The sequence below is a fragment of the Oratosquilla oratoria genome, chromosome 24 (assembly GCF_046742065.1).
Source record: "Oratosquilla oratoria isolate Oo_2021 chromosome 24, ASM4674206v1, whole genome shotgun sequence".
Lineage (NCBI taxonomy): Eukaryota > Metazoa > Arthropoda > Malacostraca > Stomatopoda > Squillidae > Oratosquilla > Oratosquilla oratoria.
Window position 1 is genome coordinate 58552681 of NC_134800.1, and position 24960 is coordinate 58577640.

At 39.0% G+C, this 24960-nt stretch overlaps 2 protein-coding genes across 8 annotated transcripts in view; one reads left to right on the forward strand and one right to left on the reverse strand.

Annotated features, from left to right (window-relative positions):
- The window catches only part of LOC143038673 (putative inorganic phosphate cotransporter), a 28751-nt gene extending 22548 nt beyond the window's left edge, over positions 1-6203 (forward strand). For all 4 annotated transcript variants that reach the window (XM_076208203.1, XM_076208204.1, XM_076208206.1 and 1 more), the window contains 3 exons: positions 1067-1314; positions 2661-2787; positions 2892-6203. In XM_076208203.1, coding sequence (XP_076064318.1) covers positions 1067-1314; positions 2661-2787; positions 2892-3031 — 515 coding nt within the window. In that variant the 3' untranslated portion in view covers positions 3032-6203. The remainder of the gene's footprint in view (positions 1-1066; positions 1315-2660; positions 2788-2891) is intronic.
- LOC143038675 (UPF0462 protein C4orf33 homolog) lies at positions 1-24952 on the reverse strand. 4 transcript variants are annotated; one of them, XM_076208211.1, is made up of 9 exons: positions 24669-24938; positions 22797-22847; positions 18893-19092; positions 17598-17655; positions 17049-17190; positions 16380-16477; positions 14805-14903; positions 9769-9835; positions 1-466 (listed from the first exon to the last, which is right to left on the reverse strand). In XM_076208211.1, the coding sequence occupies exons 1-9, from the start codon at positions 24677-24679 to the stop codon at positions 455-457; spliced, it is 738 nt and encodes a 245-aa protein (XP_076064326.1). In that variant the 5' UTR covers positions 24680-24938; the 3' UTR covers positions 1-454. The 4 variants fall into 4 exon arrangements, with proteins under 4 accessions (XP_076064326.1, XP_076064324.1, XP_076064325.1 ...); XM_076208209.1 differs by lacking the exon at positions 1-466 and having other exon boundaries at positions 9571-9835; positions 24669-24952; XM_076208212.1 differs by lacking the exons at positions 1-466; positions 9769-9835 and adding an exon at positions 13183-14448 and having other exon boundaries at positions 24669-24925.
- Positions 24953-24960: the final 8 nt, after the last annotated feature.

Below are 24960 nucleotides of genomic sequence, written 5' to 3' on the forward strand. Positions count from 1 at the left end.
AATTGAATTACATGAAAACTACCATAATCAGTCAATCAGATCAATTAATCTGTTGCTCCAGATCTCTCTTCCAGAAGACCCACAGCTTCCAGGCAGCTGGCAGCAGCCACCAGACTGGCCCATTAATCGCTGGGAAGAAATATTTTGTTGTCTGGCTATGCCTTGGGTGCACTTGCAGGAAACCATCCAGCTCAAAGACAGTACCAGCACAGAACAGGCCTGGCCTCAGAATCAAACTGCTCTAGATATAACCACCACCCAGAAGACAGTAATCACCTCATTGTTAAGCTTTCAATAATATTTTCTAAAGACTAACTGCTAGGAAAATGACTGTGATGTGAAAAGAAAATTACAGGACTATCAGAAAAGATGGGACTATCTAGACAACAACACAATATTTCTTCTCTGGGTGACCTACAGGCCCGTCCTGAGGCCATTGCCAATTACCTGGGAGCTATGGTCTCTCCTGCAAAGAAGGGAGAGGGTAAAAGATAGGTGTTTGTGGTGAATGGTTATAAATGGATGAAAAAAATAACATGGGCTGAAGGGATTTATTTTTGTCTGCTCTATATATTTCTTGAGTAGATGAGGTGAGGGTCACCATAAAATGAAGTGGTGAGGGTAAATCAGCATTGGTTGTTGGGCCCTGCTGTGGAAGTGTGGTGTCATGCTGTATTACATTCCTTGACTTGAGCAGTGTGGTGGGAGGTAGGGATGACCTTTCATCTATAAGGAGCACAATGAACAAGTATTTTTGAATGGGTGTAAAGCAGGTGTATGCTTTGACTCAAACACCCCGTTATAAGGGAGATGAAGCCTTTAGTATACAAATATATCTACCTATATCTATATATACTTTTTTCCCCCTGACAAGGGAAGTAGCCAAGTCAAAAGGCAAGTACCCACTCCCATCCACCACCCATTCTTCCTTTTCATCTTAGTTCCTCCTCAGGATGATGGGTCATCCCTGTGTGCCACCCACTGCCCTGGATCAGAAGCAGTGCAGCAAGACACAGCAAGGTATATAGACAGATGCATATATTAAGTTCTTGTTTGTTCTTTACAGGTATCTATGGCCCAATGATCTGCCTCATCATTCTCACATTTACTTCATATTTGTGTGACAGTACATTGGCTATAGTTCTTCTCACCTTTGCTGTTGGACTGAATGGTGGTATCTACTCTGGAGTTCTGAACTCTCCTTTAGATATTGCTGCCAACTATGGTGGCACAATCCTTGGCATCACCAATGGAGTGGCAACAATACCTGGCTTTCTTGCACCTCAAATAGTGGGTCTCCTAACAAATGGAAAGGTAAATCCATTGTTAAGCTTTCAATAATTTTTTCTAAAGATTAACTGCTAGGAAAATGACTGATGTGAAAAGAAAATTACAGGATTATCAGAAAAGATAAGACAAAGGGCACTGAAAATTATGAAATCTAGTAAGGCACTTGGGTTGGATGGGTGTCATGTGGAATGTCTGACAAAGAGAAGAACCATTAATGTGAATTGGCTTGTGAGGACATTTAATGTGTGCCTATGGGAGGGGGATGTGCTGGAGAAATGGAGGAGTGCTTGTGCTTCAGAAAGGACATACATACATACATATACCAAGGCTTTTTCCCCCTTACAAGGGGGGTAGCCAAAAAGGAAAAGGCATAAAATCATTCCCACCCATTCCATCCCTGAATACACTCCACACCCCTCCACCCTCCCTCTTATCTTAGCACCTCCCGGATGACGGGTCATCCCTGCACCTTGTCCACTGCCCTGGGTCAGAAGCAGTGTCGCAAGACACAGCACATCCACAGCAAGGCCGCTTCATTAAATCGGTGACCCCCCTCTCCGTCCCCCCATGCATAAAAGGAGAAGACGGGGAGAAATCCCTTCAGGCTGCGTCAAATTTTGCTCACACATACTACCTCACCCCCTATCCCCCCGCCCATTCCACCTCATGCATCACAAACTCATCCATATACAACCATTCTCCATTCACCCCTGTCTTCTGTCCTCTCCCGTCCTTCCTCAACAGACACTCCCCTCTTCCCCAAAGCCCCCTTCACCCCATCCATCCACCTCATCCTAGGACGTCCCCTCATGTTCACTTCCTCCACATCTGCCTTCCATACCTCTTTTACTAGTCTTTCTTCACTCAAAAGTGGACAAATATGAATGTGGTAGTTTCAGAGGGATCAGTCTCAAAATCCTTCTGTATAAGACAACCCACTGGCTGAATGGGTAAGAGCATTGCTACTTATGGTGGAGGTCAAGGTGACGGCAGTTCGAACCCTGCCACCAGCAAGTTGGACCAAGGGTATGGTTAATTAAATTCCACTCTACAAAGTCATCACTAAGGGGTACTGACCTAGCTTCCTGATGGAGGGAGTTTGAGATGTCAAACCAAATCATAAGACATCAGTCAAGGAAAAAGTCGGTAAAGTGGTCACCTCTATGAAATAGAAGTTTCCTTGGACAATCAGAAGATTGGCCTAAACTAAGTTCCCAGTAAATTAGTAAATCAAGATGGATTCCTTGAACTGGGGAGAGGGCAGCCAGACAGGTGAATCAAATTGTCTAGTAGTCATAATAGAACCAATATCTTTTAAAATAATCCTCAACATTGATTTGTGACTCAAAAGAATTCTTCCATACTCACAGGAAAATAATCACCAGTGGAACATTGCTTTCTGGATTGCTATTGTTATCTACTTCTGCACGAACACCTTTTACCTAATATTTGTGTCTGGAGAGGAACAGCCATGGAACAGAATGTATGAACAACAGGGTAAGTATGGATACATAAAGGGGGAAGATGACCTAGATATATAGACAGACTTTGAACATAGTAAAATGAAGTGAACGGATGTAATCATGTCTTCGTTTTTTCAGGGGACCCTCCACCTGTCATGCCATCTCCTAATGGGAGTCTGTCCTCCATACCCACTCCTGGCTCCATGGCTCCTCCATCATATGGTGCAATAATCAGCCCAGACCCTAATGAGGAGGGAAATTCTCATGATCCTAAGTGATACGAGGATTAGCGTGTAATCTCTTAAACACAGTAGCCCGTACTGTAATTTTATTCAGATTAACACTTGATGATTTGATTTTTCAGGCAGGCGTTCTTGTTTAAGATTGTTTTCCACAGCTAGATGACTCTGTCCAGCATTAACAACAATAGTAAGCCATTCTGTTAATCCATGAAAGCAGTTTTCTCAAAGTTGCTAGATATTGGCCTTAACAAAATTCTGAAAGGGAAGAGTATTTATTACAATGTTAAAAGCCTCTAACAATGGCAACAAGTTACCTTGAAAGAATACTTTTCAGTTTTAAAAATTAAAGGCATTCTCCTATTGATGATTCAAGTTAAAACTTTGAGATACAGTTCTTGGATTAGCCAAGATGGTGACAGAGCTAGGTGTGAGTCTTTCTTTTGCATTCTTCATTTCATTCCTGCATCTCCTTGGTATCTAAGTTATTCTAATGTACAGATCTTCCCTGTCACTTTTATCATTGATTGGAATACTGCAATCATTTAACTTCTTTCTCTTTACTCTCTTTATGACGACAGGTTCAACACTGGAGAAAGCCAGATCTGGAGTTGTAATTGTTCCACTTCACATTGAATAAGTTGTTGATCATCTCGGTACTTTTAGCATTTTTTAGCATTTAAGTTCATTTCTTCACTTGACACCAGTCATTTGAACTGTTGAGGTCTTTTATTTTTTCCAACAGTTTGCAGTCTTCCTCATTTTTTATTCTCATGATCTTTGCATTGTCTGCAAACATGTTAGTATAACTGGTCATTCCTTATATGAGGGGCCAAAGATGGGTGTACCTGTTTGTACTGGTCTTGAGGGATAAGAGTCAGAAAATTGTCTCCCTGTCACCCAGCTTCAAAACCCATACTTTCATGAATAAGTGCAACCCAGAGAGACTGACACTCAGCTTACAGAAGAGGCCCAAGATCTATAAGCTAGACAATATTTCCTCTACATTTTCACTACTGGCAACTGCTCCCCTCCACCAAATACTGCAACCCAGTGACACAGAAACTGTCCCACACCAGTACAAAACAAACAGAAATAGTAGGAGAAGGAGAGCGGTTGCTAATTTACAACTCTTCTTTATGAAAAGTGGGTGAAATACAATTGAACTAAGTAAGAGGGAAACGTTGGGGAACTAGTCCAGAAGCTGAATGGGGTTGGGCTGCACCTCCAAATGGAGGTGAAGATGCTGATGGGTTTTGAGGGTGATCAGCAGGAATATGGTTCTCTCTGATGTCATTCTTGTATGACCACTACTCGCAAGTACCTGTCTTTGGTCCTAGTATTTTAATATTCCCATAGCATACAAGAGAAAGAGTTTAAGTCTTCTCTCCATATACATTGATCTAAAGTGTGGCTCCACTTTGATGGGGTCATGATGCCCAGGATCCCCTTGACTATAGGAGCAAAGAGCTTCATTTTCTCTCTCTCAAGCAGTCAGAGACCTCCCAGACCTTCTGGTTTTGGGGAGTTATCATTGTTCTAAATAGTGGTTACATAGTAGAAATATTCTGGCAAGACCTACCCCAGAGACTCCCAGGAACAGGGGTTGAAACCTGGTAGTCTGATCAGGAGCCCGTGAGGCAGCCATTCTCCACTTTGCTCCATACAGAAACAACTACAATAATTAGATCTTTTCATACAATATCAACAGAAACTTCTGTCTGAAAATATCAATTATAATCTCAATGCATGTTCTCCAACTGTATGATGGGAGATCTATTTTGAAATTATTTATTTAGGACATGGTCTTCGGTTGATAAATTTCAAATAACTGAAGCCACTATAGTGAGTGGAAACTAAGGTGCTTATAACACTGTGAATAGATATAACCTCCTTAGCATGGTGGCATAATTTTCTTTCGATTAATGTGATGACTTTCTTCAGTTAAATGGCACTTCAAGCAAAGGCTAAATTAGGTCTTGACTTATCAAAACTTCCTGTAGACCAAGATTTGCCTTCAGCTGAATTGATCACCTAGTGTTAGAGAAGACAAAACAAATGAAAATCTGCCACTCTGTTGAAGGATTTAATGGGCTTTCTTATCATAAATAAGGTATTCACTCTAATTCATGATAAAATACTCTGCTCATTACACAATAAGATACTAGTCTAATACTAAGGTTGACAGCAAGATTCAGTACCTACTGTAGGTTATAACTCTGCAAATATCATGATATAGATAATCAAGTCCTCAAACAAAGTCATATCAATTGAATTCTTCAGGTCAGACCAAATATAAGAGAAAAACATATTTTTGAAGCTCCTTAGATGTTATTTAAGGTTTAGGTATTACCTATTATCAGACAGTGGCACTTTCCTAGGTTTTCTGAATGTTACCAGATGAATTTTTACCTATAAGGTGCCCCCTGCATGGTAAAAGGTTAATTCTAGTGTGATTTAGCCCCTTTTCATTTTATCTGCCTCTGACTTGTCCCTCCCCCTACCTATAAGGGAGATAGGGCCTTTGATATGTGTATTTCACATATATATATATATATATATATATATATATACATATATATATATATAATATATATATATATAAAATATACATACACATATATACACACACATTTCCTTTGAGAATTGGTAAGTGATGCTATTTAGTTATAAGAAGCCCCTGGCCCAATAAGGGGAAAAATTATTCTTTTAACTCTTTACTGGACAGTGATATGTGTCCCATTTTTTTTTTTTTAACCTGTCAGATGACTTCATTCAATTGTACCCTTGGTCTAACAAGGAGTCCAAACTTGTTTTCAGATTTATATATTCATTTTTTCCATATACCTCAGGAAACAATAAACTTGTTTGATTATTCTGTCTCATATTTTTATTGACATTATTTTATGTATGTGTGTGTGATTATTTTATGAATTATATAATGTATATGTAAAATAAAGTTTTTTGTTTTCATATATTTATATATGGTAAGCTGTTTTAATGAGGTATGAATTATAGTTTTGTACAAGAGTATATGTTTGGTTACATATTTATGTACCATTATACCAATGTAATATTTATGTAATATGTGTATTATTTATTCAATAATGGTCCATATTCTGTGTGTATGGCACCTAGTTCATGGCAATACATTTGATGTTACAAATCTCTTTGCCTCAGCCTAATGCACCAATAAAATTTTGAATGAGAACATTGACTTTTATATTCCTGATATAATATGAACAGGATGATATAAGAAAGAACGAGACATATACGGAGAAGGGGGTCACTGATTAAGCGAAGCAGCCTTGCTGCGGGTGTGCTGTGTCTAGCTGCATTAAAGGAAACATGGACTGGAGGTGAAGCTTTATTCCTGACATGTCGTTAGACGAAACGTCAGGAATAAAGCTTCACCTCCAGTCCATGTTTCCTTTACCGTGTCTATACAACTTGTTCAAATGGATTTTCATTTTTAGCTGCATTACTTCTGACCCAGGACAATGAGTGGTACACAGGGATGAACCATCATCCATAAGGAGCTTATGATGACAGGGAGGAAAGAGTGGTGGATGGGGGTGAAACAGGTGGGAGTGGGTGTTTGCCTTTTGACTTCTGACCTTGGGCAGTGGACAAGATGCAGGGATGACCCATCTTTCTTACGGTGTAAGAAAGATAAAGCCCTTGGTATATAGATATAACAACACTGGTTACTTGAGAGTTATACTTTTTTTTTCTGGTACTTCTATTTTTGTGGAAAATCTCGGTTACCTTACATTATTTTTTTTACTTTATATTTCACGAATTGATGGTTGTTGTTATGGACTGTAATTTACCAGTGCTTCTCACGGATTCCTAGCAGCGACTGTTCCTTGCCCCAACAGTCTAATTGACAATTGCTCACCCTTCTTATTTTCTTCTTTCTTTTGTTCCTCAGTTGTGAGCTAATGTCCTTCACCCAGCCAATTGTTCCATCTTATCCTTAACCTTTCCTGTTCCCAGACATCTGGTCCACCTTCTCCTTAACCTTTTCTAGTATTCAGTGAAATGTTGTACTAATAAAGGTTCATCCTCACATTGTGTTTATTTTGAGTGATGGGTCATCTCTGCATCTCGCACACTGCCCAAGGTCATAAGCAAAGCAGCAGGACATAGTTCGTACTTATCATAAAACACACATGACAAGTTATAACATAAAGCTGCAATGCTTATCCCTTTCACCTGGAAGAATATTTAATCAAAATTGTTCCTGTTACTCTCATTTGGGCAAGGGATATCCTCAGACCAATGACAAGTAAAACACCACAACATAAAAAGCTATGTATATCCCTTCAACCTGGAAGCATATTTAACCAAAACTATTGAAGCTACTATTTGTGTCATTTGAGAAAGGGGCATTCCTCAGACTAACAAGAAATTAAACCTATATCTATATACCAAAAGCTTTTTCTCCCCTTTACAAAAGAGATAGCCAAATCAAATGGCATGTACCCACTCCCACCCATTCCACTCTCATCCACCACCTTTTCTTCCCTCTCATCTTAGCTCCTCGTGGATGACGTGTTGTCTCTGTATCCCACCCAGTGCTCTGGGTCAGAAGCAATGCAGTAAGACACAGAAATTAAACCTACTTTGATTACATTTTTCAAAAGAGAAACTTATTTAATTTCTTTTTCTTTTTCATGCCTCATGACTATATTCAGCTAGGTAGTCAGCCTACTTGAATGAAAGTATTATAAAATAATTGAAATTAATCTCTTGAATTTCACACTATGGATTTATTTAAAAGTAATAAAAATTCTTGTTGGCTACCTCCCATGTAAGGGGAAAAGAAGCCTTTGGTATGTAAAAATTTCTTCATACTGAGAAATACTCCATGGATTGAAGAAGAAGAAGAAGAAGAAGAAAAAAATATATATATATACATACAGTTGCCGCAAAAAAAATCTATACATTTATTCCGCAAAAAAATCTATACACGGGATTTTATAAATAGATTTCACTTGATTTCCTGCCATAATAAAAAGCGGGCGGAGTTACTGATGACGTGGGTGTGTAGAGCGCGCCTTTTTACACTGTTCGCCAACACATCACGCTTCAGTGCGCTGCCAACGCTAGATGAGAGAGGAGTCTATGCATGCTGCTCTTTAGTGCCCTTTTGTTCACTTTTTCACTGACTTTGGTGCCCTTTAACTCTCCTTCTGGTGATCAAAATGGGTCGTTCCAAGCTTTCAATGCAAGAAAAGGCCCACGCCCTAGCTCTGTTAGAGCAGGGAATGTCTGTGATACATGTTGCCGCAGACCTGCAGGTGACAAGAATGGTCATTTAAAGCCTGAAGAAAGCAGCCACCACACACCGTCCTGGTATGGTACCACCAAGAGAGCCAGGCTCTGGAGCCCCAAAGAAGACATCTACTCGCACTGACAAGATCCTAAAACGAGAAGTGATGTCAGATCCATGTATAACAGCTGTTAGTCTGAAGCAAAAACATCCTGCTCTCCTTAAAAACGTTGCTGTAAGAACGATCCAACATCGGCTGCAGAAGGACCTCAAAATGCCAGCTCGACGTGCCGCCAAGAAGACCCTGCTCACAGAGGCCATGAAGAAGAAACAGATTGATTTCTGTAAGAAATACAAGGACTGGACATCAGTGCAGTGGCAGAAGGTGATGTTCAGTGATGAAAGTACCTTCAGGCTGATCAGGGGCAGCTCCAAGATCATTCGTCGCCCCAGTGATGTGTCCAGATTCGACCCGCAGTACACACTTACAACAGTGAAACACCCAGACAGTGTGATGGTGTGGGGTGCCTTTAGTGGTAACAAGGGCAGGGGTGGACTATATTTCCTCCCCAAGAATGTGACCATGAAAGGGAGCAATTATATCAATGTTTTGAGGGATCACATGCTCAAATTTTGGGACATCCATGACCGTGATCATTTCATGTATGATGGTGCCACTTCTAAGGAAGTGATAAAGTTCCTTAATGACAACAATATCAGTGTTATGGAGTGGCCAGGCAATTCCCCAGACTTGAACCCAATAGAAAATGCCTGGAATCTGATGAAAAACGAACTGGAGAAATCGCGACCCACCAGTATTCCAGACCTGAAGGAGGTGCTGAAGAAGATCTGGGTCACTATGGACAGCGCCTACTTCCCCAAACTCGCCTCTTCAATGCCCAGAAGGATCCAGATGGTACTCAAGAACAAGGGGAACATGACAAAATACTAAATGTAACTCTTAAGTGGAAATAAAGCACATGTTAGCTGTACTTTTGAGTTTTATTGTCCAAAAGTACTTAGTGTATAGATTTTTTTTGCGGCGACTGTATATATATATATAAATGACAAATAATCAATTTATTATTGGAGGCTAACATTTATGCATCACTTCAGAAATGTATAAACATTACTCTGATGTTATAATACAATAACAATGGAGGCACATTAGCAACTACAACAACAACAATATCACTTCAGTCAACATTAATGCATTACTTTGGTAATGTATAAACATCACTCTGACGTTATAATACAATTACAATGGAGGCACATCAGTAACTACACCAACAATATTACTTCAGTCAACTAACCCTTGTGCACCACCTTCCCTTAAAATTGTCTGTGAAGATGTTGGCATCAAGTGCCTCATGAATACCACAAGGAAACAAATAAGAAAAAGAATGAACAGAACTCGTCTATGACGAAAGAGAGGAGGAAGCTTATCCTGCCACTTCCACCAAACAACTAAAATCACAATTAGAACACAACTAACTACCTGGAATTCCTGGAGTGAGATCATGATGAGGAGGTGATCAATGGTCGTTACAGGGTTGTGGGAGAACCTGTAGAAGCAAAAAAGCAAAAATCAAAGGTTGAAGTGCCGAGATGGGAGGGACGACTGAATGGGATTTGTATATTTATATGAGTGAGAACTTTAACTCAGCTGTCCCCTAAGTGAGAACAGGCCTTTGGTTGATATATACTTTGCAAGTGACCTAGTCACCAAATAGTACTAGGTTTATGTATTACTTTAATTCACAGAATCCTGTTTTTTTCTTCTTCTTTTTTCACAGCAAAGTCAAACAAATGGCCCATATGACACCCTGTGTACCTCCTTTCCTGTATGTTGCAATTACATGAATACATACGGCTTTTTCCCCCCCTTACAAGGGAGGTAGCCAAAGATAAAAGGCGTAAATTCACTCCCACCCATTCCACTCCCATTCACCACCCCTCCCTCCCTTTTTTCTTGGCACCTCCTGGATGACGGGTTGTCCCTGCATCCTACCCACTGCCCTGAGATGCAATGCAGGAAGACACAGCACATCCACAGCAAGGCTGCTTCATTTAACTTCTTCAATACAAATCAAATATTCATGTGCACATTAGGTTGCCTGATGTACAACGATGCATCACAATACACGCATTACAAAATATAAAGTTACTGCCGTTACACTTGTTCTCTTTCACCCTGAATAAATATAATGTCACAGAAAATGTAATCAAGCCTGTTCACAAAATACAGGGGTCACTCAGCTACAACTACAAAATAAATACAATCAGGAAGCCAATGCCGGCATCCTTGTATCCATTCGTGGCTCATGACACATACATAGGCATCGTTGTAATAAAGAGGTTAATCGGCAACTCCCCCCTCTCCATCTCCTCATGTATAAAAGGAGAAGACGGGGAGAAATCCTTTCACACTGCATCAAAATATCATTCACAAATAATCACTCCCTAAATCCCCCCATCTCCCACTCACTCCCATGTATCCCAGTTACATAAATACATATATCTAATACCTTGGTCAAATACATTCACCCTAATCAATAACAGTTTCTGATGATGATATTTGTGAAAATCAATACACAAAATTAATACTTATTGTTTTTCTGGTTCTGCATGTATATGATAATGGCTTTTTCTCCGTTTGTAATTGAGGCGCACGCTGTAGTAAGATCATAAAACCCCTATCTTAAAATTTTAGAAAAATGCATTTTTACTTTTCTAACCTCAAGATCTCCAAAACCAACCATACAATTTTCACCTGGTTTATGGCATTTTAAACATAATTGATCTAATATCTATTTCATCATTATGCTTTATGTCTCTTTGCTGGCAGCATTGCCTTTGATGGTGCATAAAACTGAAACCTCACAGGTATTTCAGGTCCTACACTGTAAGAACATAAGCAGGGTATATATGACCTACACTTGGATAGAGGAACATGTGAGAAAAAATGCCTAACTGGTAACTTAGATATGGGCATGGTGGTGCTTGTGACAATACTATGACACACGCCTCAATTGGGGTGTGGCCAAGTCAAAGCATACCTTGACCTTTCACTCGAGGTAAATATACTATGCGGGTCCCCACTCGCCTAAATCTGTCCAATTGATCTTAATATGTTCATTTTCTTGATTTTCCTGTTTTAGCCATCATGTCACTAACATGAATAAAAAATATTACTCTTGCTAACATAGTCCCTGCAGGACTGTCCAACTAGACATCTGTCCACCACTATTTTCCTTATTAAACTATTTCTCAAAAAGTCCCTCATCCACTTCAGCACACTCCCTTTTTGTTCCAACTTTCAAAAAAAAAAAATTGTGTATGTCATCAAATGCTTCCTCTCGATTCTGACACTGGATAGAGCAGAGACTTTGAATATAAACCAGGCACACAGGGAACAAATGAACGTTTTTGAAATGCAGCATTTGAGAAACATGATAGGTGATAGAAGAATATCTAAATTATATACCAAGAGGCTCTTTACCCCTTATAAGAGAAGTAGCCAGCCAAGGTATGCATCCACACTCATCCCACTCCTACTTTCACCCATTTGTTTCCCTTTTGTCTTAGCTCCTTGTGGATAAAGGGTCATCCTGGTCTTCTCCTGCCCAGAGGCAGTACTGCAAGATACAGTGCATCCACAGTGGGGCCAGCTGGTTCATATACATGATGACCCTCTCTCCTCATCCCCTCATGTGAAAATAGTGAAGACAAGACATCCCTTCATACTCCATCAATTTATTGTCTATTTACAACCATACTCCACTCACAAGACTGGATAGTGAGAAATGTGAAGGTGAGGCAGAGAGCAGGAGTGGTAAGGGAACTATCACATGGTATAGATCAGAGCACTGGTGTGGTTTAGGTAGATGTAAAGAATGAATGGCCATAGGCTAGCAAAGACATTGCAAAAAGCAGAAATGGATGGAGAGAGCCTCTGAGGAAAACCAAGAATGAAGACTGGGTACAACAAATTTTGGACATACATGGAATGTCCGTTCAGTAGGGAAGAGCGACTGCAACAGAGAGATTCTGAATGGATGATACATTTTCTAAACTGTTTGAGTGGTTGAGAGGGTGGGTTGCTATATGGTGAAGTGGTGGGGGTAAACCAGCTTCATCAGTCAGACCATGTTGTAGAGGAGCTATGCCTTGTTGCATACCCTTTGATCCATGCAGTGTGATAGGTGGTTAAACAGGTTTTGTGTATGTCAAGGGTGTGTGTTTTGATTTAGGCAACATACTTGTATCTACCTATATACCAAGACCTTTTTCCCCCTTATTAGGGAGGTAGCCAAGTCAGAGGCACATACCTATTCCCATCCATTTCACTCCCCTCCACCTCAATTGGTGGTTTTCTTGCTGCAATGCATTTGAAAACAACCTTGTAAGAGGGAAAAATCCTGTAGTATGTAATATGATCACCTAAGTGTGTATTGGATTGATGCCTCATTTATATCCATGGCCATGAGAATTTGTTGTATCTGGTATGGCTCTTCTGTTGAATAAATTCCAGATTTATTGTGCTTGACTTGTGAACTGCATGCCAGAGGAAGGAACTCTGAAGCTGATAGTGGGACATGGTTTGATTCTATTTAAACTCAATTTTCCATAATTTTGGATGCTCAAGAATAAACTGTAGGACAATAGGGAAAATAAACCTGGGATCATACCCTTATTGAACCTTCATCAGTTAAAACACTCAAACAGTGAGGATAAGGAGGCATGGAAGGCATGGAAGGCATGAAAGGTGTGGAAAGACAAGACAGAGAAGTTTGCAAGAGTGACATGTTAAGTGTTGGTGCTGTCATGTGCTTATGTTCAGCAGTGAATTATGAATGGCAGATCAATTGATTAACTGCAAGGTGGTAGTGAGGATATTCAAATTCCAAAGTTGCACATGTGTTGTTTATTCACAAAGTATAAGAAAATGTTATGGCATAAGACCGGTAAAGTTTTGCTATTTGATGGTTTAACAGTAGGAAAAAATCAAACAGAACAATGACAAGGCAAAAATACATGTACTGAAAAATACACATACATATTTTTATGAGGATCCATAAAAGAATATATATAACTACTAACAAGGTGGAGGTTTGCTGGCCTAGCAGGTTAGGGCATTGATTCCTGCATCGGAGGTTGAGTTGAAGGCGGTTCGAACCTTGACATTGGTGAGTTGAACCAAGGACATGTTTAATTAAATTCCACACTATAAAGTCCTCTGTGCAGGGTAGTGTCCTAGCCTCCTGAAAGGTTTTTTTTTTGCTATATTCAACCAAATCATCATTACAAAGTAATTCTGACCAACATCTCTTTCTGTTCTTTTCTGATCTTCAAAGTCCTTCCGTCTTCTCTCTTCCTAAGGAGATATATATGGGGCAGTTAAGGATGATTGCTAGTGACTATGGGGCTCTGGGTTCCCAGTCAGTTAAATCCAACAACCATTTTTTCATTGTATTATTTTCTGACCCAGGGCAGTGGGCAACATGCAGTGATGACTCGTCATCCAGGAGGTGCCAAGATAAGAGGGAGGGAAGAGGGTAGAGGGGAATGGAGTGTGATAGGGATGTCTTTCTTTTTTAGCTACCTCTCTTATAAGGGGGAAAAGTGCCTTTGGTATATGTATTATTTTCTGTCTTCTCCTTGGTTCTGCTGGTGGTGAAGGGTGATTTGTCTGCCAGGTTATGTCCAAATCGGGGTTGTAGTTTTACACTTCCTTGGACCCCCAGTGGTACTAAGGGTTGAAAAAGGTACAACAAAGAGAAAGGGTGCCCTGTACCCTTGGTCTTGCCCATCTGTTATATTAACCTTGCCAAATGTAAGATTAATGTGGAAGCACCATTACATTTAAAACATCTCTCTTAAACACTTATGAGAAGGAAGTACACTCTCACTCATAACTATAACCTTACATAACTAAGCCATAAAAAAAAAAAATCACTTGTTTCTGAAAAACAATAATGTACACAGTCTTTTTACTGCACTATAACATTGATATATTCAATAAGTATCAGTTGTATGGGTATACTAAGTAAATACAGTTTTGCAGGGGTGGAGTGAGAGAGGGGATGGGGAGTTGGGGTTTGGAATATTGTTGGGGTAGAAGTCCGTAGCCACCATCTCCCATTTGGACATCATTATTTGTTAGATCGGTTTCTATCTGGAAAATAATATCGGGTTCATTTGCCTTTAAGTAGTCATTTATTTCCAACCTAGACATTGGTACATACCAATTTTAGCATTTTCACATTGTTTCTTGTTCTGACTTTTTCTCTCCCTTAGTGACATTTCTTCAATTTCTGATCTGCAAGTCCCCAGAAAAATGCCCGATTCTCTTCTAATTCTTTGTAATATTTTTCTTGGTTTCTCTCCTTCATCAAATACTGTATTCTGGCATCCTTGTGTTGACTATATATACTATTCTTCAGCTGAGGTAATAAAAGTGCCTTCTTCTTCTTCTTATTATTATCATATTTTATTTAGGGGGGGGGGAGTACTGTTGAAGGAGAAACTTACCCATGGAGTGCATTCTGCCAAAGCTCAGACATTTCATTGTTGGAACCAGGTGGAATATGCTGGGAGAGGTCAATGCTGGAAAAGTACTGGAGTTCATGGCTGTAAAGGACCACCAATGAATGAAAAATATAAACAATTCACTGGTAGACAGACAGACACCCACCCACAACTTCTAGGTAACTATATGTATCCAAAACACTAAATGTACAGCACAAAGACCTGGCCTGGAGTATGCAACAGTGTTATAGAATCCATATACTTGTACCATCCAGTCATGCTGCTTTTCTACTTTGCCAGTGCATTTGCCACCTCTTTGATACTAATTTGTGTCCATTCATTCCTCCTTTCACTCTTCATTCCATATTTCTCTAATGATGACATTTCAACTTCCCTATTTCTGCATTTAGCATTCCCTTAAAAAAACACTCATTCCACCTATTACAGCCCCTTCTTCCTCTATTGCTTCCCACTCCTGTCAATTATACTACTCTCTAGCTTCTCCCTTGACTTTCTTACATCATTCGCATAGTCCCCGAATATCTTATTCCCTTAAAAATTCTGACACACATTTGCATTATGCTACATTCTGTCTCGTATAATTCCTACATGCTATGTTTCTCTGCTCTCCACTTTCCAGCCACTGCTTATTATATTCATATTTTTGTCTTGTGCATTTGTGCCAAATCCATACTCTACCAAATTGTTCCTTGTCTTCCACATCATTTCTGTGCCAAAGACCAAGGATGGATACCTGTAACTAGTGGTCCTAAAAAACAGATGGCAAGGAGAAACATCTCCCCGTTGCCCATTTTCAAAACCTAACAACCTATTCACCTCCATCTGGAGGTGCAACCTCAAAGGGCTGACACTTGGTCTCCTGACTGGGCCAAAGCCTGCTCTACCAACTTTCATCCATCATTCGCACTATCTCTTTCATCATACATTACTGCATCCAAGTACACTCAAACAGCTCGTCAGACTATCATATTTCTGGCTTAATTCTTATTTTCATGATGAAAATTTATTGTATACACACTTTAAATCCACCATGCAATTCTTGCTATCTCAATACTGTTATATCCAGTTTAAATCCATCAAAATCTATCATGGTAATGGGCCTTTGGGTATAATTCATCAGGAAGTACAAATCTGATAACATAGAATGCTGTAGTTGTAATTACATGTAGTTACTCTACTGTAATACATGTTCAACATTTTTATTAGTGACATGTAAGAGCTACAACAAAAAATAAAATTCCGTAAAATTTAATGCTCTTTGGTATAAGTAATATAATGACATGGGGTATAACATATAGTAGGGCTACTTAAGACAAGGATATGTGAGGCATCCAGAAACAGAAAGGCATCCCTGACACTTTTACTGGTTTTTGAGTTAAGCATGGATTGTGAAAGGTATAAGACTCCTCCACTTAACTTAAAACCAGTAATAATAGCAGGGATGCCTCTCTGTTTCTGGACATCTTATGTGATCAATCACTTCCCCACATCAATTGCATTCTCATGTGGAACTACTGCAGGCAGGAGTACATAAATCAAAACAACAAAACTACTTACAAGTTCGGAGCGAGAGCAGTTTTTGGGGCTGCATACAAGGCTTCGTAAATTCGGTTAGGTTCTGAGCCATGAATAGCATATGCATTGAACCTGGTGACCTGAAGTACATGTAGGAATTGAAGTGTTTATAATAATAATAATAATAATAATAATAATAATAATAATAATAATTCAATTTGTACAAAATAGATCTACATCACACAGTGAATCTCAATGACATCATATCTTTTAGACAGAAGAATGGGTGGACTAAAAGACAATGAAAATAAATAAATAAATAAATGAATAAATAAAATAAATAAAAATAAATTAATAATATTGTGCTTGCTTCATAGGCAGATTGCATCTTATCAGGCTGATTTTGAGTGGGTACTGTTTCAGTTTATTCAACTGGGAAGAAAGAAGAAGGGAGGGAAAAAATAATAATAATAAAAAATCAAATAAAATCAAATACAAAATCAGCCTGGTAACAGACATCATCTGCTCAAGATGCAAATACAATACAAAGGACATAGAACACCTATTTATACAATACTCCTCATACAAAACTCAATACTAAAACAATGTAGACATAGAGAAGCTGTATGAAGGTAGAGGAAATGAGGTGTCTGAGGGCTATGTGTGGAGTTATGAAACATGACCAAGACTGAAAGGTTTAGGAGCACTTACTTTGGGTGGGAGGTAGGTGAAGGGTATCTTGGCAGTGCCGCTCCACTTGTCACCTTGGATGGTTGTCTCGACATTCAGGGGAAGTGAGTGGCGGATGGTTTCCTTTAGAGCTTTGAAAATAAGCACAATGTGCTGACCCCATCTGCACATGGACAAGGACCCATTAATGCACCAGAAATGCCTGGTAACCATAACTAGAGAAAAGATGCTTAATTAGCTGCCAGCCATAGACTCCAATAAAATATAAATATGCTGGTAAAAAAAAAAAAAAATAAATAACCCACTTAACTCTGATACTCTACACAGTGATCAATTGTGTTACACACTGAACAAACAAACTGAACAGAGAAACAGTGAATGCCAGAACTATACATGATTTTAAGAACAAACTGGATGTGGAGAGATACGAAAACGGGTCACTACGAGCATAGCTCTCATCCCGTAAATTACAACTAGGTAAACACGTTATGCTGCAATATGTATAATTTTACATATAATCAATAAAATATATCTTATAGTGCCATAAGTATAATTGAACACAATACTCACGGTGCCACCTCAACCTCAAGGTACTGGTTGTCATCGTTGAGGAAGAAGGCCTCTACCACTGTTTGGCGTGATGGGACGTGAACAGCAGTAACCAGGCAGGGGGCAGGGAGGGTAAGAATGTATAATATGTGAAAAAACAACACATTACCATTATTGTAAATGTGTCTTTGTGTGTTCTCATATGTGTGTGTATATAGGCCTGTACACACACAGCTTGATGGCACAATGATACTGTTTGCAACTGCTAATCCTGTGGTTTGAGTTCGATTCCAACCCAGAGCTAAAATAATTTTAGCATCACTGCACTGCAAGCTGGCACTCCAACTCTTGTGGGCAAGGAGTTGAGTGTATGTGTGTGTAAAGTCATAGCATTACTCACACATGAGGCATATACAAGCTCTGAGCTCTCATCTGGGAGGGTAATAGTTGTCAATCACGGGTGCAACACATGATCCAAGACCATGGCGAGTCACATATATCAATAAACCCTTTCCCCTCAATAAGGTGGTGGCTGAATCAAAGTATACACCCACACTTACCCAAAAACCCATTCACTCTACCTGTCATTCCTGCACTCATCAGACAAAGGGTCATTCCCATTCCACACCACACTACTCAGGTCAGAGGCTATATAGCAGGACACAGCACCTTCTCATCAGCACATGAAAGCCATAATTGGTTCATCAAAGATGCTTCGCTACATGACAACCCCTCCCCACATCAACTTGAGAAACATATGGAGCACACAAGGAAGAAATCCCATCGGTCTACATCATTTCTTCATCCATTTAAAATTACTCTCTGTTCACACCAATCTTTTGCCCTCTTCCTTCCCTGCTTGGCAGCATTCCTCTTGCATCTAGGGCTCCCTTCACCCCAACTGTCTACCTCACTCTCGGTTAGGTTCCCTCCTTATTTTTGCTTTCCACACTCTTTTTGTTAGTCTCTCTTTACTCATTCTTTCTATATGCTCATATCATCCAAGCACTCTGGTCCACACTATCTGCCAGCTCTCTTTCCACTTACCCTATTCGCCTCAGGTCCACACTTCTCCACTTAGTAAATTCAAAATTATCTATCATATTCAAGAAAATATGAATTAGAGAGAAACTCCTACCAATGTATACCCTAAGTATGCCATGTGATGGGGCAGTCAATATAAGCAGAAGACACTCTCAGGTTGAAAGGATCAAATGAGACAGCCTTTTCTTCTGCCTTGATAAAATATCTAAGTGGCATCATTGGTTCAAAGCAATTTTTCAATCTAAGCCTTTGCTGCAGAAAATAGAGCTTACCTTCATAGTTCCAGAGCTCAAAGAAGGGTTCACCAGGCTTTCCTCCAGGGTTTGGAGGATCATTGAAGAATGGGGCCTCGATATGAAGCAAGAGGTTCTCCTTGCCATCTCCTTCAAGGGTGATCTTAACAGGGTCATGGTTGATCGGATCACCATTCCATGTTTTCTCAACATGATAACTGATGGCAGTGGGTGTTGAGCTGAAAAGGGAGTAAGTTTGTTGTAGCTTGTCAAACTAGAGAAAGGACAACACCCATCTTATGGGAAATCCTGAGGCCGAGGGTGTGTCTGTATCACAAGGCTGATGCAGACAAGGTCATCCTACTATGACAGCAAGGCAGGACTTGTAGTAATGAATTTAAATTGGACAAATTTAGATTTAAGAAGGAAAGAATGAATGAAGAAAGATTAGTAAAAGGGGTGTGGAAGGCAGAGGTGGAGAGAGTGAACCTGAGGGGATGACAGAGGATGAGATGGATGGGATGAAATGGGCATTGAGCAAGAAGGGAATGTCTGTTGAGTAAGGAAGAGAGAAGGCAGGTGATAGGGTTGAGTGGAGAATGGTTGTGTATGGATAATACTGTGATGCAAGAACAGGTGGGGGTGGGGGGTTAGGGAGTGACTATATGTAAATAATATTGTGACACAGCCCAATGGGGTTTCTCCCCATTTTTTCTTTTCCTGCATGAAGGGATTGAGAGAGAGGTTGGTGATTAAATGAAGCAACCTTGCTGCATTGTTTCTGACCCTGGGCAGTGGGTGGGATACAGGGATGACCTGTCATCCATGCGGAACTAAAATGAGTGGGGGGGAAAGGGTGGTGGATGGGAGTGGACTTGGTGGGAGTGGAATGGGTGAGAGTGGGTAGCCTATATACCTTTTGACCTGGCTACCTCCCTGGTAAGGGAAGAAACTGGCAATAACTGATTTACCAAGAGTAAGTCTATCTATCTAGTTAATGAATGGAATAGACTTTACAACCATGTAGTGAGTAGTTAAACTATTGGTTGGTTTAAGAGATAATTGGATAACTTTATGGATGGGGATGATAGGTGATAATGGACATGGAACTGCCTAGTGTAGGCCTTATGGTTTCGTGCAATCTCTTTCATTCTTATGTGTTTTTTTTTCTACCACAATGGCATGACCCACTTTCACCCTGACATACTGGGGTATAGTGTGCACATATTTACCTAATTGCATCATACAGGAAAGAAGCTATGCTTTTTCACTTTTTTTTTATTTCAACTGCCATACCTAGTTCTAAATATGCTTCTGCATTTTGGTTAGACTATTATGATTTTAACTATTTGGTAGGAATGTGATGGAATTACTTCAGCTACAACCCACTAGTGGTGCCAGCTCCTGCTTCATAGTCACCATAGACTGATAGTGATAGTAGGCTCCCACAGAACTCCACAAGATTTACATGACTCCACTGGACATGCAGGACTCCACCAGACCTACAGGACTCCACCAGATCTACAGAACTCTACTGGATCTACGAGGCTCCTCTGGATCTACAGGACTCCACTAGATCTACAAACTCCACCAGAGCTACAAGTTTTCACCACTCTATTGACAAAATGTCACAATTAAATTTAGAAAATGAAATATTCTAATGGTTTTTCTTTTATACGTACTGACATTTATTCTATGTGTGCATAGGCAGATATAGACGGATATTCTGTGAAAGTAAGTTGGCATCGGCGATGGCTCGATAAGTAACGCAGTCATTTCCTGGATTCAAATTGTTTTAAATCGACAAAACCCACTAAACAAATGTTTATCAGTACACTGTGACTGTATCAACCAAACACGGCTGAACGTGGTGTACCGTTTACAATGTGGCGGCGATACTGTCATCTTCACTATTACCATAATTTACTACTACTTTTTACTTTGTCTACTAGGCTCGTGGGCAAACGGTAAATTACTACCGATGCGTATACTAATACTCAGTGTACTGTTTTTCAGAATTTTGGCATCATTTGTGGCACAAACTGTTTTTGAAGAAACAATAGTGTAATATTGCAAAATCAACAAATGAGTAATTTATCAACACTTGCCTCATAGTTACAAACAAAAAAATACGTTACTGCTGTACTTTCAGCGTCAAGTCTCAAACTACTCCTGTCTATCGCCAACACTATTGAGTGATTTGAGTCGACATCTGTTTACATGCAAAAAATGTGAAATAATTGATTCCACAAAAACATCCTTGAACATGTACAATTTATTAATTAAAAATAATAATAATATATAAATAAATATAAAATCATAATTTCATGGTTCTATAGCATAAACCAAGAACCTTCCATCTGTTATTCTTTACCGTAATTAATTTAAAAACCAAAGGGTAATTCATATGATACAAATAAAACTTCCTATTGACATTTTAAAATGTTTTCTGCCTGAAAACGGCGGTGATGGACCTGGAGTCTGGTTGGGAGCTTTCATGAAAATATACAAAAGGTTTGTGGTAACGTAGGAATACCTAAATTGTCACAGAACTCCTTAACTTTACTTCTCGATTTTTTGTTGCTGGCACTCATTTTTTCAGTATGTTTAATTTTTGTAAAACTGTAATATGAGTACAATACGTTCCTTAGATTTTTTACGCGGAAGTATATTGTTTACCAAAATATAAACTTCACTAATCTGCTGGGGATTATCCTGTCTACAGGGCCCTACTACGTTGCATTGTCGACTTTTCGTGGCAAGACTTATCTTAACAGTGCTTGATAACACAAACTGATAACCAGTGCAAGTACGAACTTTCTAAGAACAGAACTTTTTTCTAAAAATTGTAGCATAAATATTCGTAAGCTAGCAACATTATATAAATGGCTAGCTTTAAAAACAATAAAATATGTACCGGTACAATTGACGTTCATATGACGTCAAAGTAGCAGCTGCATAAAAAGTATCTTTAGAGTGGCTATATGGGAATGTCTACCATAAATATCCACCCCTACCATAACTAATTATTTATTTACCTAATACCTTTTCCTAATTATAATTGGGGGGAGGGGTCGAGTCAGAGCACGAAAACCTGTATAATATACAAACAAAATCAAAGGCAGGCTGAATTGGCCAACTATCCTCGGTATTCATTTACTGTTTGTAAGGTTTCAAGCCCTGTTCCGCCGTTACTTTAACGCTCCGCAGGGCCGTCGAACTTGTATTGGAGTTAGCACCGAAAATTGGCCTCATATGTCATTTGTGTACGATTTTTCACTTGAGATTGGCAACGAATGAAAAATTAGCCATGAATTACACTGGTGCGATTCAAGGACCATCACCGAGCATAGGATTGGATTTGATCAACTATTTTATTTGTATTCTCTGATATATTGAATAACCAAGGTATCAGTCTAAATGTTATGCTGCGAAACGAGAATTATACTAATTATTATAAGTTCTTTCCAGCCGATTTTTATTAGCAGCGGACGACTAAAGTGTCGAACCCAAACCACACCCACCCACTCTCCACTCCCGCCTCGTCATCACAGCTGTGCGTGATTCACAGATGTTTGGGCTGTCACAACAGACACCAAGTGTACATGAAGGCCAGCTGGCAGCGATAGTATCGCAACCAATTCCGAATTACTTTTTTCCCTACACAGGAAGTAGGAGAATACTGAATAAAATATCCTAGCGACAGCCAAAACGTATGTACGAATGTTGACAAGAAGGGAGGCGAAGAGACTGTGTGAGATTACCAGTATATATTATATATAAAAAAAAAAACCACTTTTTCATAATGGTTTACCCACTGAGAGAATGCGTGGGGGAGGAAGGGATGGGTATTACAGAGAGAGAGAGGGGGTTGGGGTGGGCATATGGGAAACCCTGTTACTGGTGGCTTGACAAAAGATATCTTCTGCACTTCTTCACTCACCTCGGAAACATGGAAACCAGCACCATTGTGATAGAGATCAGTCTCACCATCCTGCAACAAAAGAAGGAAAAGAATATATATATTTCGGCTAATAGCTATAGCCCTCTCAAGAGGGCTATAGCTATTAGCCGAAATATAGAAGTTACACTTTCTTCTAGTTTCCTTTTATTCCGACTGTAGGTTCTTCGTGATTATTATTTACAAATGTGCTACAGCATTTTGTCTAAGTGATATATATATATATATATTATATATATTTATATTATTTATAATAGTGAGTCGGACGATATTCGTATCTGTGGTCGGTAATTTTGCAGAGGATAAAAATGTAACTTCTCTTTGATCAAATTACATGAAAATCACACAACTTAAAGACAATAGGTCAAATAATGCAACCATATGCTAATTTGTTATATGAAATTGTGCATTTCAGCAAAAACAGTCCTTGTTTGGGCTTGGTCGGTTATTAGTGAGTCGGACGGTATTCGTATCTGAGGTCAGTAATTTTGCAGAGGATAAAAATGTAACATCACTTTGATCAAATTACATGGAAATCATACATTTTAAAGAATATAGGTCAAATAATGCAACCATATGCTAATTTGTTATATGAAATTGTGCATTTGAGCAAAAACCTTTCTTGTTCGGGTTTGGTCGGCTATTAGTGAGTCGGACGGTATTCGTATCTGTGGTCAGTAATTTTGCAGAGGATAAAGACATAACTTCTCTTTGATTAAATTACATGGAAATCACACATTTTAAAGAAAATAGGTCAAATAATGCAACCATATCCTAAATATTTATATAAAATTGTGCATTTGAGCAAAAACCGTCCTTGTTCGGGTTTAGTCGGCGTTGGTCGGCTATTAGTGAGTCAGAGGGTATTCATAGCTGTGGTTGATAATTTTGCAGAGGATAAAAACGTGACTTCTTTTTGATCAACTTACATGGAAATCCACTTTAAAGAAAATAGGTCAAATAATGCAACCATATGCTATTTTTTATATAAAATTGGGCATTCAGCAAAAACTGTCCTTGTTCGGGTTTGGTTGGCTATTAGTGAGTCAGACGGTATTCGTATCTGTGGTCGGTAATTTTGCAGAGGATAAAAACGTAACTTCTCTTTGATCAAATTACATGGAAATCACACATTTTAAAGAATATAGGTGAAATAATGCAACCATATGCTAATTTTTTATATAAAATTGTGCATTTGAGCAAAAATTGTCATTGTTTGGACTTGGTCGGCTATTTGTGAGACCCGTCTACAGTAATGTTGAAAGTGTGAACTGTTGAATGTATGTGCTATTAAAACATATTAACAGTTATCATGGGCATGGGTGTCTGGAGGGGGTCAGTTGTCCCCCATTAGAAATACATTGTTTAAAACTTTGTTGATCATTATGTATAATTTCAGGAAAATTTCAAAATTTTAAGTTCTATCAGTGTATGAGTGGTGTAAGTCAAAATGTAGCTCATTAATATATGCCTATGAAGCCAATTTGAAGTATCTTGATATATAATATCTTGACGCCATTAACCATTTATGTGTAATATCTTTCAATTTTGCCCTACCACATAAAAATTCTTGCAGACACCCCTGATCATTGTCTTCAGTTTGTGGTAATCTAAGTGTCACGTGTGCCTTATCCTTATGCTTCTTCCCAGACATCAACAAGAACAACAAATTAACAATCAGTTCAAGGTGCCACCCAATGAAGGACAGAATGCTGAAAAACTGGATGTCTGGCTACCCTAAACTTAAACAGCATGAAATAATATAATGGATGTTTCTCAAGTTGAAGTTATCTATACGCTGGAACTGTTATTTTTTCTTAATATTTTTCCGACAAAAACTACAATATATATTACCAATTCATCATTCTTGGTGCACATATTCCACGAAAATAAGATACGAACTACTGTCATTCCCGTTTGATACGGAGTTGGTTAACTACATTGGGTTAGATTAGAAAGTTTTGTTTGTGTTCATCAAACAGCTGATTTAGTGTTCGAAAAGGTTATTTGGCTCTGACTTTCCCCTAGAAATTTCACTTGAAACTATTAATAAAAAAAAATCATATAATAATTAATAAATGATATTTCATATAGATAAAAAAATTACATCAGCCCCCTCCATCATCCTGAATATTAATCGTTATCA